The sequence below is a fragment of the Apostichopus japonicus genome, chromosome 5, assembly GCF_037975245.1.
Source record: "Apostichopus japonicus isolate 1M-3 chromosome 5, ASM3797524v1, whole genome shotgun sequence".
Classification (NCBI taxonomy): domain Eukaryota; kingdom Metazoa; phylum Echinodermata; class Holothuroidea; order Aspidochirotida; family Stichopodidae; genus Apostichopus; species Apostichopus japonicus.
This window is the reverse complement of record NC_092565.1, coordinates 16,223,083-16,241,716: the sequence shown is the minus strand read 5'-3', so window position 1 is coordinate 16,241,716 and position 18,634 is coordinate 16,223,083. Positions and strand designations below refer to the sequence as shown.

Genomic DNA, 18,634 nt, shown 5'->3' with positions numbered 1-18,634 from the left:
TAATATATACGCGTATATGTTCAAATTAATACGAATTAATACGCGTAAATTTTTAAATTAATACGCGGATAAATTATGCAGTGTTTGTCCCACATGGCTTGCCATAGACGAGTGGCTGCAAAATAAGGAAGCCACTAAATACTAACCCCTACAGCGGGTCGAACCAATTCGAGTGCCCTCGGAACTCGGCTTCGGGTGCAACTGTGCTCGGCGCTCTAGGTTCCCGAATTACGTCATTGTTGCGTTGCATATTTATCAAGCGCACATCATGGCCGGCATCGAGGGTGGTGAACGTTCGCAGTGCGATTGGCGTGAATTTTATTCTGAACGTAAAGATGATCACTTTGGCTTTGTGCTAAATAGGGAAAAATTCGAGGATTTAAAATGTGCATTCGAAGTTGGCACAAAGACGCACTTTATCGCAGTGAAAACTTCGGTAAACTTTGGGCATACAGGTGAGTTTACCGTGGTTGTTGTGTCCTTATCAGGTCATCCTATACTCCATATTGTGGTTTAGACCTTATGTTTAGACCATGGAGGAAGGAACACGATGTAACTTGATCATGTTGCTGCAGGCCCTAGCAATTAGCTTATCTGATCTCCCCTGATTGATTGGATAAGGTGGTTCTTGTGTCCTTATCAGGTCATCCTTTCCCTCCATATTGTGGTTTAGACCTTATGTTTAGATCATGGAGGAAGGAATACAATGTAAATTGATCATGTTGATGCAGGCCCTAGCAGTAGCAATTGTCTTATCTGATCTCCCCTGATTGATTAAGCAGGGGCATCGGAGCCGGTGCGGCAAGTCCAGCGAACGCCGGACCAATATTCACGGCGCAAAAAAATAAATAAATAAAGTAGGACCCCCCCGAAAAAAAAATGGCAACAAATAAAGAACCAAAATGAAACAAGCAAGTAGGCTAAATGTGACTACTTTGGCATGGCAGGGGTCTTGTTTTCAAGCTCGGGAAGTGCCATTTCCTGCAATCTGGGAGGCATTTTTTCAAAATTTCTACAAGACGCTACGCGCCAACCATGGTGGCGCGTAGCGTAGTTTCACCTACCAAGCATCCCCCCCATAATAATGATAGATGGCCACACTCTGATCTGCCGTACCAATCCCAAATAGCTGCCGACGCCCCTGTTAAGGTGGTTCTTGTGCAATTATCAGGTCATCCACTCCATATTGTGGTTTAGACCTTTTGTTTAGACCATGGAGGAAGGAACACAATGTAAATTGATCATATTGATGCATCTGTACATACATTTAGGCAGCATAGACCTAGGGCTAGGCTACTCCATAATGTCCATGACATTTCCTGATATAGGCTACATTTTTAAGAAAATAATCCAGTGCAATGTTTGATTTGTGGGTGATCATTGGTTTTGCAAAACTTGTGAACTTCATATGAACAAATGTGGCATATGCATGCATGCATGCATGCACCAACCATCACTTGAACTTGAATTTGTTGCAATTCATTTAACTTTCATGTAAATTAAAGTATGATTTCATCATTGTACAGTTCTCAAAGTCCATCTACCATTGCAGTTCTTTGTGCACGCAGTGCTATTGTTTTTACCATGTCTCAAAAACTTGTTACATGCTCATGCTTAAATGACACAGAATGACCTTTGATATTCTTTGCATTGCGTGTCCACCCTTCATTTGACATTTTGATTAAATTAATTGAAAAAATTAAAACATTGTTTTCAACTCCTTCAGAGGTCAACCCACAACACCACCGATTACAGTGGGGTGATGAGATGTTTACTGGGCATCCCTATATTGTGTTGAAAGCTGTTCGGTATGAGTGCCATCATGGACCAGACAGGAATGCTGCAAAGAAAGAGAAGGCGAAGAACAAGGTTGTATGCCAATCAACTAAAACTATGTACAATTACCACAATAACCAAAAATGTTCTTGTGAGGTCTTTTGAAGTTTGGACTCGATGAAATACAGTCTGACCCCTCTCTTAGTACAAATGCCATTAAAAAGCCAATTACGTTTTTCACCAATGCAACAATACACTTACGAAAAATGAATTCTTTGGATGCAATTTATACACACAGTCCTGCATGAAACATCAAAATATTTTATACTGTCCATTATTCAGTAGCCTACATTTCTTTAGAAAATTTCTTTTGATATAGAAAACCTTTATCAGTGAATGAAATGTGCAGAGATGTATGTATTAGGACTTGTAAAATTAATGTAGCTTCCTTCAACATCTCTTTATAAGGTGGATGCATCCGATCACAATTACAAAAAAAAAAGGATGCGCTTGCAGCCCATGAAGAAAATCAACTGCCCCGCCACCATTGTTGCAAAGGAGGTCATCCTGTTCCCTGACTTTGAGGTACAGTTCTTTTGTTAAAAAGTTTACTTAAAGTTGTTCTTAATTAAAGGTAGAATGTTACTCGTCCATTTCGTACAAGGTTATCACTGCAGTTACAGTCTAATACCAATTATTCAAAAATTCTTGCTATGATGGTTTACCCATTCCTGTTTGTCATATGCCTGCCATAGTGATGGTTTGAAATTGCTGGCATGACACAGGCAAATTGGGTGGGTTGGTAGGTAAGGATTTTTTGTGTGTACGATTGTGGTTTTTGGCCGTTTTTTTTCCTTCACTTTTCCCATAAAATAGGGTAGGGATGTCAGAATAGGTAGGTAGCATCCTTTTTATGACCCAACTCCACACTTCCCTGCTCCGTAACTGTAGGGACTACATAGGTGTTGTCCAATTTTTAATAAGGGGACCTGAATACATTATGGGTACAGCAGAAAATCCCCATAACTCAGTCAAAATTTCCCTAACAATAAAAAAAAAATCTTCTCTATAATGCGCATACAAGGAGACATGCAGCACTATAGATCCCGCCAGGGGGGGTGGTTGACAAACTGTGGAGTATATGGTTGAAAAATCGTTTGAAATTGAGCAATTTCTGATTATTTTGCTTTGAACTTGAAAATGTAATGTCGAATCATGTTAGTATAAAATCTGTTACTACAAAATTCTGGTTATAACAAACGTAAAACCTTATACCAACTTTGCATTTATTTGCACTATGAATGAGACTGATGTTCCGCTTAATACAAAACTCTGATGTAACAAACAATTTGGCTAGGTCTGAAGTTTGTATTAAAGAGACTCAACTGTAGTAATACAGCTTCTTGTCAAAAAAAGAAAAAAAAAGGGGGCCTGTGCTCCTTAGTTAACAGGACACCCCTTTTTTTTTGAGAATCCTTAAAAAATGTTTTTAATTAATAAAAAAATGTTTTTACCACGTTTTGTGGACAAGTTGGCATGCTGCAAAGGAAAACAACACAGGTGTAAAATATACATTGTTATGATTGAATATTCCATTCAATAGCTCGCAAAAAAATTGGCCAAGTAAAACAACTCTTCTGTGGCAAGAGCATTGTCCAACATTTAGGACTTCCCCATTTATGTCGGTGGTGAGTTGACAATGAGCATGTGGGACAGAAATATTTTTTGGAAGCTACTTCTTAATTTATAATGTGGTTTTGTCCTCACAGATAACTGGACTTTCTAAATGGAAGAGAGAGCAAATTTCCAAGGAAATTAAAACCAGCCTTGGAGTGGAAGAATGCACCATCAACTGTCGGCGGAGAATATTTGTGAAGTTGCCCGCCGACAGCGAACACAGCTTTCACACCCAAGACATAGTAAGATCTTGACATGGGTCTTCGGGCACCATTTCTGTTTTATTTTTTTTTTAACCAATTCTTTAATGAATCTGCCCAGGCTGTATTCGACTTACATAATCACAGATTAATAATCAGGGGGAATAATCAGGGGCCCTCACTGACAGTCCCTGAAGTAGAAGCTCAGCAAGCTTCGGGGGAAACCCTTCCTGGGTGGACAGAGTCCCATGCCTCTTCAATTTTTGGAATCTTCCAAAGAATTGAACGTAAATTTGGATACTGCTCAAAATATTTGTCATGTATACAATTCCTGTGCATGTATGTAACAATCTTTATCCAAAACTATAACTTCAGATACTTGTCTTATTTAAATCCACTTTTCCATTTAAAATGCACTTGCGTAATGTAGAAAATGACATTTTGAAAATTTTCAGTACATGCAATTATCGTATAGGCCTACCCACATTTCCACTGCATATTTGTATACATGACTATTTACTCTTGATTTTCAGATTGAAGAGCTGTCAATGCCAATTGATCCTCGCATAACATGCAAGGTTCAGGAGTATGTCATGGAGGGATTTCAGTCCTCTGCTCTCATTAAGTCCCTCCTTGAAACTTACGTCAGGAAGGAGCTTTTTGCCGAGGAGAAGTGTCCATCATGGAACAACAGGAGGTTTTTCCCCACCCAACGGGACATCAGCAACATGATCTACTCGACACGTTTAAAATCTCTGAAGTCGAAGTATGACCAGGAGAACCTTCTTGGAAGCATTGAGGAGTGGAGGCAAGAAAGTCCTGAACACCGCTTCCATTTTGCTCCTGTCTTAGAAGACAAGATTGCTGATGAGGCCAGTAGTGCTCAGAGATCTGGGTCACTGTTGGTGTTTCAATCACAGTGGCAGAGGCACCTCCTGAGTAGATATGGAGGAGAGTTATGTTTGCTGGATGCAACGTACCGCACTACCAAATATGCTGTGCCACTATTCTTCATCTGTGTAAAGACTAACACAGATTATGCTGTAGTTGCTGTTTTTGCCAGTCAGTTTGAAGACAGCAACACCATAGTCACTGCCCTCAACATTATTCGTGAGTGGAATCCGGGATGGTCTCCATCGTACTTCATGGTGGATAACTGTGAAGCAGAGATTAATGCTCTAGAAAATACATTTCCAGGTACATGTTCATATTACAAAGCCACATTCTTTTTTTAGTGCATTTAAAACTTTCCAGCAATTAAGATTGTGAAGTAATTGACATGAACAGTTTAAGTTCTTTTTTACACTCCAAAACACACTCAAGGCTAAAATGTCAACAGAGTTGGACAAAGCATGCAAATGCATCTTTCTATAACCACAAAATAATGGCAAGATTGGCTTTTTCATTTTCTCTTGGTGTCTAGACTGTAAGGTGATTCTTTGTGATTTCCATCGGGAGCAAGCATGGATAAGATGGCTGAGAGCCTCAAAGCACGGCCTCCTCGGAGCTAGTGACGATATTTTGCTACTGCTGCGAAGGATTGCACAGGCTACAACACAAGAATCATACGATGCAGCTCTTGCTAAACTCCACATCAGCTCATATTGGAGAGACAACAAGACCTTCAGGGAGTGGATACATAATACTTGGCTGAAGAATGCTCAGGTACTACTTAAATGTGAAACAGTTGTTTAGATGTCACAAAAATCGATTTCTCAGATTGTAAACCTGCAGGTTTCTGACACAATAGAATGCTATAGGAGTTCTGCAGTCCTAAAAGTGCTTGTATGAAGTACCAATAATGTATCTGGTGGCAGAGTGTTGGCAATGTGCAAACTTAATGTGAAATCCATTTTGCTTTTCCAGTAGCCTGGTTTTCATTTTTGAAATTCTACCATTGACATTGAAAACCTTTCCTTTTTACAGTCTTAGAACTTACCAAGTGATTTGTTAAATTGGTTATGGGTACCTGATGCAAAAGTCCAGAACCAGTTCCAGAACCAGTGGTCAGGTAATTTGGTACCCAGTTATGAGTCATAACCCTTCTTTTGATTTCTTTTACCTATAATTGCAGAAGTGGGCATGGATTTACAGGCAAGATCGTTTTAACATGAAGATCAACACGAATAATGGCATTGAACGCCAGAATCGTACACTGAAGTATGAGTTCCTGTCCAGATTCACAGACAGGACCCTGACAGGAATGCTGACAACAGTAATCAAGAAATTTCTACCAGAAATGCATAGAAGGTAATCGCTAAAGGAGATTATAGGACAGTATTTTTACTTTTTAAAAGCGGTATTTGTTTTTTTTTAATCAGTACGTTGTCAAATTTTCCTGAAAAAAGTTTAGGTTGTGAGTAAAATTTACCGGTTCAGACTGATAGCATGACTAGGTTTATTGCAATTGGGACACAGAAACATTCTGCTTTGTTGTTGTATTTTAAAACCATATGTATAATTTGTTATATCAACCTTCATTGTCCATCGTTTCTCTGTTGTTTTTGTTTAAATTACAGGTACATAGAATGCAACCTGAAGGCAACCTCAGTGTACAGATCCTATAATGCTTCAATTCCAAGATTTCTCCAAAACAGGCCGAAAGAGTTCATCCTTCACTGTGTCAAGAGATTGTCCAGTGCAGAGGATTGTAGAATCCAGAGGGCCGGCAATAGCTTCAAAGTGTGCAGCTTCTCTGAGCACAATAAGGAGTATGAAGTCACACTGGGAAATGATGAGTCAATCCCTTCGTGCCAGTGCTATGACTGGCTGCACACCCACTGGCCTTGCAAGCACTTACTTGCAGTTGTCCTGCACCATCCTAGCTGCAGCTGGAATGACCTCCCAGAGCATTACCGGGAAAATCCCCTCTTCACTTTGGATGAAGTGTGTTTCGGAGGGTCCAACTTGAAGATGGAAGGAGACAATCCCAACGAAGGCATGGAAGTAGGCTCTTCCAACAGCCCAGAACCTCCACAAAGTGAAATAGGTGAAGAAAATGTCAAGAGTGAACCAAGCAGGAGTTCATTAGCATCTGCGATCAGGGAAGAGGTTGACAAAATCCGTAGTATTTCCTACCTTGACGTTCCTGTTGACATCTTGTCCAATGCCAAGCAGGAACTTGTGCGCATATCCAATATGCTCTACAGATCTGTGCCTAGTTCAAATGAGCTGCCAGTGTTGAACCCTGACGCCACTGTGAAGTCATTGGGCAAAATTCCATTTGGAATTAGCAAGTTAACAAGAGGCAAAGGCAAGTACTTGCATTATGTGCATTGATATATTGTTATCCCGGCTGATTTAATAGGTATTCAGGCGGGGAAAAAAAACGTGTTACTCGTGCAGGTTTTTGAAAATAAGGAGGAAGCAGGGCTTTTTATTTTTTATTGATTCAAGATGGCCACCATTTTAAAATTTCCTGCAACAGTTGGTGTTTCCACTGTTCAAAGACACTTAAAAATGAAAGATAAGTTGGATAAGAGAACTGAACATATTTACAGGTCATTTAGACTTGTATTGGTCTACAATTTATTTTCCGATGAATTTGTTGACTATTTTGGTGATTTTTTTAATGAATTTTTCAAAACTACAAATGATAAATGAAATTCAGGCAGTCTCCAAAAAGTGAAGGGGGTGGGGACGAGAAACATGATTTTTTTTCTTACTTCGCCCTTATATATTCCTTTTTTGTGTTTTGATGATAATGTTTGTCTTGCAATTGATCACATTTAATATAACAGGAAATCCATGGTTTCTGTAATGTTAAGTCACCCTTTTCGCCCACTGTATATCACCCATACTGATTGTCTTGTTGAGAGATTAGATGTACATGTATCACTGTTCTGTTTCCATTTTTAATAGTTCGCAGACATGCTCAAACAGGCAAAGTGTTCAAGGACCTTCCTCTCAGAAAGAAGAAAAAACAAAAGAATGGTGAGTTTCACTAACAATTAGTAAATTAATGATCAAATAATGTGCAGTATTCTTCTTTTATACTCAAATAAATTGTTATTTATTGTATTGTTTATAAGCTTTGGGAGGTCAAATTTTTTGAAAACAGTCCACAGTGTAAGTGATGTGGAGTAAATTTCTCTATATAAAATAATGCTGTCTCTTGGCATCTGTGTACAATGTGTACAGCAGATGTTAATTATGTTACATCTGTTAGGAAGTTTAGCTTTGACAGGAAGGATGGCGCTGTCAAGAAGAACTGAGAAAACAAAAGACTTTTCTTTCAATTGTATTGGTTATATCGTGTGATTGGATTTTGCAATTTCATTTCTAGTAGTCTGAAATTACTTTGTGTCGAGATGATAAAAGCTGTGCAGATTCAATGCGTGCCATATGAATAAACCTCATATACTCTGCGTTCATTGCGTGTGAGAATGCCTACAGATATCAAAGATTACACTTGAAGTTATTTTGTTTATTTCTGGCAAAGCAAGTGACAACCATTTATCTTTGTGTGTGCAAGAGATTGTCGAACGTTGTGATGTGGGATATCACGTTTTTAAGCCGCTCTAGACATACAGCACTCTCATCTTTGTCTGTGTTGCTTTGTATAAAGACGCCATATCCTTAATTATAGCAGGAAACAATGAATTTCATATATTTTTCAGTACTTGTTATAACTATGTTATTTTTACTTTTATCTTCACAACCACACAGGCAAACAAGCACAGGTTTGTTATAAAAGCTACCGGTTTTCACTAGTCTCCACTATTTTCCTGTGTTTACACTTTAAAGGGAATATACAACATTTGCTTTTGGTGTATGTTTTTTAAATGGATGGATTTAGGGGTTAGTATTCTATAGCAAATATTGTTGAACTGATGATTTGAGTTTTGTGTTCATAGATGCTGGATAAACAAAGAAAAACAATCAAGCTGTTGTTGTCTGACGAAACAGCAATTTATAGACATCAGGGAATTGTAAGGTCAGGGAACCAGTCTAAATGGCTTTAATTCACTATAGGTGTGTAATCGATTGCAAACAAACTGCGAACTTAGAATTGTGGTAGGATAAATTGGGGGAAGTAAGTTGACAAAAAGTCAGTTTTTCACAATGTCGGTCGGCCAACCTGCATTGGAAATTTATACAAAAATATCACTTTTCTTCAAAATGGCAGCACACCAGGTGCAACGATTTTACAGCGGTGACTTTTCACAATGGTGACCTTGTCTTAATGTTTTCAAATCTTGTATATTCCCTTTAATATTATTCCATGTTTTGCTTCGCTTCCTCTGGTGTATTATATTGCTTGTACATGTACATAGCATGATTTGTGATGGGGTTTATGTTTCCATCAGAAGGTACAAATTGACTCCGCCTTGGTTAACCAGGGAGTTGTTATGGAACAACTCCCTGGGTTAACAAAGACACTTATTTGAACATGGGCGAACGTAAGATCAAATATCACTACACTTTAGACATGCCTTTTATGTTGGATGGAATAAGGGAAAGGAAGCGGTTCTTTGGTTCTCTATCTAGAACTGTGTATCCAACTGTTGGTGTGGGTTCAGTAACATACATTTTAGTTGCTCCTTCCGTGACTTATTTGGTATTCAACATTGCACATTCATGTTTCCATTCTGCTGTATTCACTGATGGTGTTTCCACTAACGCTAACCCTGCCAGATGCATAAAAGTGCAACTCAGTGTAGTTAAGAAGACTACCTGAATTTGATATGTAGTCTATAAGAGTATGGGCATAAACACCCAATAAGCCCAATTATGAGATAATACCTCCGCTGTGTATCGTAGTTACAGTATCATATTGACAGTAACAAATCTCTTATTTTTTCTAGATAGGGCTGCCAACCAAAACTCCCTGAATGGGTTAGCGTTAATATGTGTGCCATAGTTTCGGTGCTGGACCTTTCATTAACATATATTCACCCTGCTTTGTAGTGCTCTCAGCCACATTATTCTATCTTATTTTCTTTTATGGGAACAGCATATGTTCCTGTCCAGTTCATGTTGCAATATCAACTGTACTGGCCTGGAACAAGCTGCATTCTCTTCAGAATCGTCATTTTTCAAAAACGCAGCATCTCCTTTCTAACAACATTGCTTTCGCTGAAATTTTGAGAAACCTGTTCGCAATGCACATCTTTAGCTTTGCTCTCCATACCTGCCTATGTGTATTCCTCATACATGCTTTTGTTTTTTTTTTTGGGGGGGGGTTAAGTTTTCAGATTGTCCTGAAATTAATGAAGAAATAAGAAAAAAAAAGGTGAAAAAGCCCCCGCTCCCTCTCTCCCATAAGAAAAACCCACTTTAAGAACTAATCATTCATAACACATCAGAGCAAAGTGTTCCCGTGAGAACAGCAGGAGTGGATTCCAAACAGGAACATGAGTTGTTCCATTCGGAACACTAAATGCTGGGAACAAGTGACAAAAGAACGGAATTAGCGAAATTCTCTTGTGGAGATTTTCAAATGGAACGTGAATGTTCCGACTTATAAGACGTTCCCTAACCCTACCTTCACTGACATTTTCAAGCGCCAATAAACTGTGACAATGCCAGAGGAGTTGGAGGTAAAATATTACTTTACGCTTGGCATCTGCAGCTATTACCTAGTCAGATTTGAATCACTTTTTTCCTTTATGCATGGTGGTTCAAAAACGGTTCTTTTTCAGAGGCATATATCTCAATAATGGAGAGACATGTTGAAATTCTTAAAACTGCAAGATTTTGGTCCAGTATATGTGAAAATAAGGCCCAATTTAAGAATTGCAGCCATTAACAGAAAGTGGTAGCAAATTAATTTGAACTAGTCAATGGCAGTCTTGTAGACATCATGACATTATTGTAGCGCTGTTTACACAATATACAACAAAAATGCTATAGGTTAGGAAATCTTAAAACAATTAGATCATGGTTCCCCTACCTCAAGAAATCTGCTTCTGAAAAGTTGTTAAGTTTTTGGGACCACCCTGTAGTGCTTGGTCATGGTCATGGCCAGTTAGGGTTTAGCATTTCCTGTTCTTACGAGTGTCATAATGGCAACTTAAACTATTTTGTTTACATCTAATTTGAATTTTTATGACATTTTCGTCATTCTGATTTATTAAAGTTTTTTTTTTAGTTGGTAATTTTGAGGTGCTGCTTAATAATTACCAGAGAATTTGTGTTCATAAAATTGTGCTACGCCAGACTCATCATGCTAAGCCAGAAAAATCATGCTCAAGCTGACATGTATTGCCTGTGCCAGCATGGAAATTAATATTAATGACAAATGTATCACACAAATCACACAGGAAGTGCGACAGCAATGGCTCCGGAGAATATGAATAGTGCTCCAGCAATGGAGACTGTGAAGCCATGTTTGAAGCAGAAGTCGGTCTGTCATCCTGGCACAAGCACTTCAGGTATGAAGTCGGTATTAATGTACTTTCAAAGGAAAATGAATATGTTACAGTGTGTCAAGCTTCATGCAAAGGATGGTGGTGGTTGCCCTGTTTTTTGGTGGGGGGTGGGGGGGGTGGGTGGCTACTTCTTATGACAAGGTTTTTCCCAAACTTTTAAAATCAATTGCGCATGTGAGATCTTTGTTTTTATTAACTCTTGTACAGCCAATTGAGATGTATATATACCAAGCAAGCGATGCAATGCTAGCTTCAGGACAAACTCTGCACGGACTGAAAGTCTTTGACCCAGCACAAAATACATCACACAAAATTGATTAACGTGTTTGTAGTTAGGTTGTAAGTGCATGCGCTATCCGGAACTTACGTTGATTCAACTAGCGTTCGATGGAAGAGTTTATGTGACTAGTGAATGAACAAAATATTTGAAACCACATGGTACAAGTGATATACTGAGTAGAATTTTGTTTGTAAATTCGCAGCTCCCGCAATTTTCCAACAGCGGCCTAAACATATGCTAAGTGCGAATCAGAAATCTGGCCAAAATCCTTCTTCTGAGTATTTTATCGTAAAAATTTTGTGTATCAGAGAGCTTACATTTTTCTTTACAAAATGCACATCTTCAGAAAAAATTAATGGAGACTAATGTTAAAGAGCTAGGTTTTTATTTGAAGCTATGCAGAACTAGGAAATATCCAGAACTAGGAAAACGAATGTACCCTGTAAAGAACCCAACCCTAACATTCAAATCCCCAAGGTGCTGTTGATTTATTGATAAAAGTCTGCACGATAATTCTGTACCACATCTGTGCATCTTTATAGCAAGTATGTAAGCTCTATGGCCTTAGCCAAACCTGCAACATTTGTAAGGTTCATAAATGTGAATAGTATTTTTGTAGAAAATGCCCCTTGCAAGCTTTCCTTTCATCGTCTGAGTTTGCTAAGATTCCCAGACCAATAATTTGAAATTAACTCCTGACATCAGCTTTGGGGCACTGACTCAGGTACCCTGTTCCAATTCACAACTCTAATTAAGATCAACTTAGAAATGATTATGCTGAAAAATCTTTGATGTAGCAGGTATGTGTTGTCTAATGGTAGAAATTCAAGGTTAATGTTCATACTGTGTTACATTCCCATTTTTAGCAGAGAGAGGTGTGAAAAGAAAGGCACAACCAGCAGCCACGTCATGCCAAAAATCCCCTCTGCAAAGGTTTTTGGATGATCTCGTCAGTTGCCCAAGCAGAGTTCTTGATGTTTGCAGAGCCACTGAAGACTGCAACGTATTGGCCACAACACCTATGTCAAGACGGTCGATAAGAATTGCTGCATCTGATCCGGTCTCTTCTCTGTGTTCAGAGATGACAAAGGAGCATGCTTTTGGGAGAATCAAGGAGGTTGTAGCTTCTCATATGAAGAAGAACTTCAAACCCAAACTCACAACCGAGACAGGTGATGTATGCGAGGTCACCGCATCAATGATAACATTTGGTTTTATCACTGGTGTTGATGTTTTGAGTTTGTTGTCAACACTCCAGCAAGTGCCAAGGCAAGACTTTTTGGAGAATGCTGGAATTTCCTTCACCCAGATGACAGCAACCAGCAGCACAAAAACACCAAGTGCCTTAACAGTTGGCAACACATCCTTGAAGCAGCAGGACCTGGATACTCTCAAAGGACAAGCTTGGCTGAATGATAAGGTAAATGATATGTTCAAAACGAGACACACTTTGGGAAGCATTTCTTCCTTCGGTAGTTGCCACCCTATCCATGTTATCTCCCTGGCTTTAGCCATGACGGGGGATATTGCAATAGTGTATTCGGTCCGTGTGTCTGTGCGTGTTTATGGTGTATATTGAGGACACACATCCAGAGCCTCTTCAAATAATTGAGGACAGAAATCTATCTAGGCTGACCCTGACGAGAAAATGTGTACAAAACCAATGAGAGATGTTGCAAAAAAAAGTTGAGTATAAACAAAGAAATGAAGATGAGGAACAATACAACAATATGCAAGTTTCCACTTGCTTTATTTTTATAGTGGGGATTGTTTGAAGAAGATAACAAAATGCCTTGGATTGTTAACTCTGAAGCACATGAATGTTTTTATGTACAAGTACATGTAGAATCAAATCTAGCACTTTATTCTTCTTTGGTTTTTATTATGCAGGTGATACATGCATACTTACATCTACTTTCTCTACACGTGAATTCAAAGTGGCGCCACCATGTGTTCATCCTTCCATGTTTCATCACTTCACTGTGGCAGAGAAACAACTACAGTCAATGGCTGTTCCCAAGGGTATGAAGTTGTCCAAAACAAGTATTGAACAAAACCCCTTATTGTCCAATGGAGCCTTCGCTGTCTCCAGTCCAACGTCTGATATATCTAAACATGCAAATTTATGTGACCCCGCGCACCTGCCAAACTGAGTCGACATGACATCATTTTAATCCAAAATATGGACTAAGCTGTTGATTTGTCAATTTGGGTGCCAAACATTTTTAATACAAACTAACAGGCATAGAGTAGAAACCTGATATTGGATTTAAAAACTTTCAAAATGCTGCATGTATAGCTCATCGTGAGTGTGATGTGAACATGCAAGTGGTCATTTTGTATGCACGTTATTTAAAATAGTATGTGGTGATCATTCTAAGAAACATGACTTTACATGAAACAGCTTATTTTTGGTAACATGATTCACAACGTAAAGCATAACACATATGTAGAAGAAGTCTTTTGGCATAATAATTGGCAAATCTGCTCGCATATTATAGACCCTTGCTGTGCAGAGTGATATACCATGGACTTCTGCCCCCCCCCTCCCCCCCTCTGACCAAAATAGTAAGGGGTTTTGGAATCTTATTTGGCTTTTTTGCCCAAATCAAATCAATGCTGTATGGCCCTATCTTGTGTGCTGTCACTTCAGGAAAATGGAAAATGATTGGGCATTGCCAAATGGGTAATTCAAAGTATGCGTTGTGCAGTGAAACAGTTAGAATTGTCTTTAAGGCATCTTTTTGCTTACATTGTCATTGAATGACACAACAGACTACCATTCATTAATTAAATATTTTGTTTTGTTTTTTAAGGTTGCATTTGCAAAGTACACCTGGATCTTGGTTCCTACATGTGTGAATGAAAACCACTGGACTCTACTTGCAGCAAACACGAAGTCCATGACTGTAGGCATGCTGAATTCATTGCCAGGCTACGCCTCAACAGCAACAGAGTATCATCAACATTGGATGTAAATATTATCGTAACACTTTGGGCCAAATAAAATCTACATTCATAAATAAATATACCTTAGGAGGTCTATTCACAATGAACTTGCAATTTCATTATATAGTCTGATTCCTCAGTTTTTCAGGTGCCAACAAACAGTCAAATAGACAAAAGGAATGGCGTTTTATAACCAACATTTTCAATTGTTGTTAAAATACTTTAGGAACCTTTTTCCCTGACTGTCATTCAAAGGGTTATTCCTGGAGAAAATGAAACATTACCTCGATTTCCAGAAGATGACAATGGCATTTGGTTGGGGTTAATACTTACCTAGTAAGATAAAGGGTAGTCAAATCATTTGATTTTTATCACTTGCAATCATTTTACAGAAAGTACACCAACTCCAGAGCAAAGGTATTAAATGAGACACCAACTGGCTGGTCATATCACAACTACACGGTCTCTCATCAGACTGATGGCAACAGTTGTGGAGTATTTGTGCTGATGGTAAATATATTAACAGTGTACCTATTAGAATAAAACTAGAGGTTATGATCAGTTTTTTGGGGGGTTAAAAATTGTACAAACTCGCAAAGTGAGGTTCTTGCTGCTGATTTGTCAAAATCGGCAGGATAAGATTTCTATGCAGATTTGTTGGGGTAGATTCCATCTTCTTCTTTAAGCATGTGGAGGTCAAGATCACCACGTAGTTCTTTAAACAAAGTAGGATATACATGTACTCATATTTGTTCCTTTATATATTTTCAGTTTGCTGAGCAGTTACTCCACAAGTTGACTCCGTGTATTCTACGTCAGTGCCACGTCAAAAAATTCAGAGAGTTTGCTTTGGCACGGCTGATTCACCATGCTAAGAAAGGCAAAGACCTGCTTTGTGACCTGCCATACTGTGACATTTCATCAGCGCCATCACAAAAGAAGATTATGTGGATGCAATGTGACAATTGTGATAGATGGGTACACTACCTGTGTGCCAACATCACAAAGAAAGTGCCAAAATATATTTGTCTGTTGTGTCAGGCAATGGGTTATTAAAAGCTATATAAAGGTACAGTACATCTGCATTTGTATTTTGTTGAAGTAACAAAAGTGCTAACAATCCAAGGAAGGGTGCTTAATGACTATAAAATCGAATGAAGTATCAGCTCAGTGAATGCTGTATTTTCTCAGAAAATAATATTCAAGGATGACAATTTAATTCAAATGTTGTCAGGTCATGTTTTCAATAACACCAGAAATAGGCACCCACAACCATTGGCGTAGACACGGGGGGCCTGGTGGCAACAGCCCCCCCCAAAGAACCTTGTCGTCCCCCCCACTAAGATTTTGAATTTCTAACAAAATTATCATTGATCTACATGATGCCCCCATTGAAATGTTCCAGTGCCACCCACTGAAAAATTCCTGGCTATGCCAATGTCCACAACACATTCTCAGTCAGTTAATTGCAGCTAGGAGATGTCACACACTGAACTGCCCAACAATATCAACTGCGTGCATTCATTCACAGTTTAGCTTAATTTAAAATAAAACCTACTAACAGAAATTTCCAAAGATAGATATATAAACGTTTAAAGCAGTACTTGCAGCTTGTAAATGTGAAATGTGAACCCAACTAGGTCTATGTAATAACTTGTGAGACCTGCTACTTGAGATGAAGATAGATATATTGGTTTGAAACAGTACTTGCAGTTTTTAAATGATATATGTACACCACCAGGTCCTGGAGGTTAGTTGACTCTGTGTAATAACCTTTGAGACCTGCTACTTGATATGAAGATAGATATATTGGTTTGAAACAGTACTTGCAGTTTTTAAATGTACACCACCAGGTCCTGGAGGTTAGTTGACTCTATGTAATAACCTTTGAGACCTGCTACTTGATATGAAGATAGATATATTGGTTTGAAACAGTACTTGCAGTTTTTAAATGTACACCACCAGGTCCTGGAGGTTAGTTGACTCTATGTAATAACCTTTGAGACCTGCTACTTGATATGAAGATAGATGTATTGGTTTGAAACAGTACTTGCAGTTATATATGTACACCACCAGGTCCTGGAGGTTAGTTGACTCTGTGTAATAACCTTTGAGACCTGCTACTTGATATGTAGATAGATATATTGGTTTGACACAGTACTTGCAGTTTTTAAATGATATATGTACACAAGCAGGTCCTAGAGGTTAGTAGACTCTATGTAATAACCTTTGAGACCTGCTACTTGAGATGAAGATAGATATATTGGTTTGAAACAGTACTTGCAGTTTTTAAATGATATATGTACACCACCAGGTCCTGGAGGTTAGTTGACACTGTGTAATAAGCTTTGAGACCTGCTACTTGATATGAAGATAGATATATTGGTTTGAAACAGTACTTGCAGTTTTTAAATGATATATGTACACCACCAGGTCCTGGAGGTTAGTTGACTCTATGTAATAACCTTTGAGACCTGCTACTTGATATGTAGATAGATATATTGGTTTGACACAGTACTTGCAGTTTTTAAATGATATATGTACACAAGCAGGTCCTAGAGGTTAGTTGACTCTATGTAATAACCTTTGAGACCTGCTACTTGATATGTAGATAGATATATTGGTTTGAAACAGTACTTGCAGTTTTTAAATGATATATGTACACCACCAGGTCCTGGAGGTTAGTTGACTCTATGTAATAACCTTTGAGACCTGCTACTTGATATGAAGATAGATATATTGGTTTGAAACAGTACTCGCAGTTTTTAAATGATATATGTACACCACCAGGTCCTAGAGGTTAGTTGACTCTATGTAATAACCTTTGAGACCTGCTACTTGATATGAAGATAGATATATTGGTTTGAAACAGTACTTGCAGTTTTTAAATGATATATGTACACCACCAGGTCCTAGAGGTTAGTAGACTCTATGTAATAACCTTTGAGACCTGCTACTTGATATGTAGATAGATATATTGGTTTGAAACAGTACTCGCAGTTTTTAAATGATATATGTACACCACCAGGTCCTAGAGGTTAGTTGACTCTATGTAATAACCTTTGAGACCTGCTACTTGATATGAAGATAGATATATTGGTTTGAAACAGTACTCGCAGTTTTTAAATGATATATGTACACCACCAGGTCCTGGAGGTTAGTTGACTCTATGTAATAACCTTTGAAACCTGCTACTTGATATGTAGATAGATATATTGGTTTGACACAGTACTTGCAGTTTTTAAATGATATATGTACACAAGCAGGTCCTGGAGGTTAGTTGACTCTATGTAATAACCTTTGAGACCTGCTACTTGATATGTAGATAGATATATTGGTTTGAAACAGTACTTGCAGTTTTTAAATGATATATGTACACCACCAGGTCCTAGAGGTTAGTTGACTCTATGTAATAACCTTTGAGACCTGCTACTTGATATGTAGATAGATATATTGGTTTGACACAGTACTTGCAGTTTTTAAATGATATATGTACACCACCAGGTCCTGGAGGTTAGTTGACTCTATGTAATAACTTGTGAGGCCTGCTAAGAGATAAAGATAGATTATAGATATAATAGCGATTTGAAACGGTACTTGCAGTTTTTTAAATGATATATGTACACCACCAGGTCCTGGAGGTTAGTTGACTCTATGTAATAACCTTTGAAACCTGCTACTTGATATGTAGATAGATATATTGGTTTGACACAGTACTTGCAGTTTTTAAATGATATATGTACACCACCAGGTCCTGGAGGTTAGTTGACTCTATGTAATAACCTTTGAGACCTGCTACTTGATATGAAGATAGATATATTGGTTTGAAACAGTACTTGCAGTTTTTAAATGATATATGTACACCACCAGGTCCTAGAGGTTAGTTGACTCTATGTAATAACCTTTGAGACCTGCTACTTGATATGTAGATAGATATATTGGTTTGAAACAGTACTTGCAGTTTTTAAATGATATATGTACACCACCAGGTCCTAGAGGTTAGTTGACTCTATGTAATAACCTTTGAGACCTGCTACTTGATATGTAGATAGATATATTGGTTTGACACAGTACTTGCAGTTTTTAAATGATATATGTACACCACCAGGTCCTGGAGGTTAGTTGACTCTATGTAATAACCTTTGAGACCTGCTACTTGATATGTAGATAGATATATTGGTTTGACACAGTACTTGCAGTTTTTAAATGATATATGTACACAAGCAGGTCCTAGAGGTTAGTTGACTCTATGTAATAACCTTTGAGACCTGCTACTTGATATGTAGATAGATATATTGGTTTGAAACAGTACTTGCAGTTTTTAAATGATATATGTACACCACCAGGTCCTGGAGGTTAGTTGACTCTATGTAATAACC

General features: G+C 38.2%; 2 protein-coding genes across 3 annotated transcripts in view; one reads left to right on the top strand and one right to left on the bottom strand.

The window, feature by feature from the left end:
* The window catches only part of LOC139967843 (uncharacterized), a 55,617-nt gene that overhangs the window by 20,088 nt on the left and 16,895 nt on the right, over window positions 1-18,634 (bottom strand). The gene's annotated exons all lie outside the window — the stretch shown is intronic.
* LOC139967842 (uncharacterized) lies at window positions 129-12,313 on the top strand. Of its 2 annotated transcripts, none has more exons than XM_071971971.1 (12): window positions 129-455; window positions 1,727-1,869; window positions 2,245-2,361; window positions 3,546-3,695; window positions 4,187-4,850; window positions 5,077-5,318; window positions 5,728-5,903; window positions 6,173-6,906; window positions 7,515-7,586; window positions 8,322-8,335; window positions 10,919-11,029; window positions 12,176-12,313. In XM_071971971.1, exons 1-11 carry the CDS (start codon window positions 269-271, stop codon window positions 10,949-10,951), a joined length of 2,532 nt encoding a protein of 843 aa, XP_071828072.1. In that variant the 5' UTR covers window positions 129-268; the 3' UTR covers window positions 10,952-11,029; window positions 12,176-12,313. The 2 variants fall into 2 exon arrangements, with proteins under 2 accessions (XP_071828072.1, XP_071828071.1); XM_071971970.1 differs by having other exon boundaries at window positions 12,173-12,311.

Coding starts and splice junctions, on each gene's coding strand:
- LOC139967842 (XM_071971971.1), top strand. CDS start 269: ATGGCCGGCATCGAGGGTGGTGAACGTTCGCAGTGCGATTGGCGTGAA. Junction 5,319..5,727: donor CTTGGCTGAAGAATGCTCAG/GTACTACTTAAA, acceptor CTATAATTGCAG/AAGTGGGCATGGATTTACAG. Junction 6,907..7,514: donor CAAGTTAACAAGAGGCAAAG/GCAAGTACTTGC, acceptor CATTTTTAATAG/TTCGCAGACATGCTCAAACA.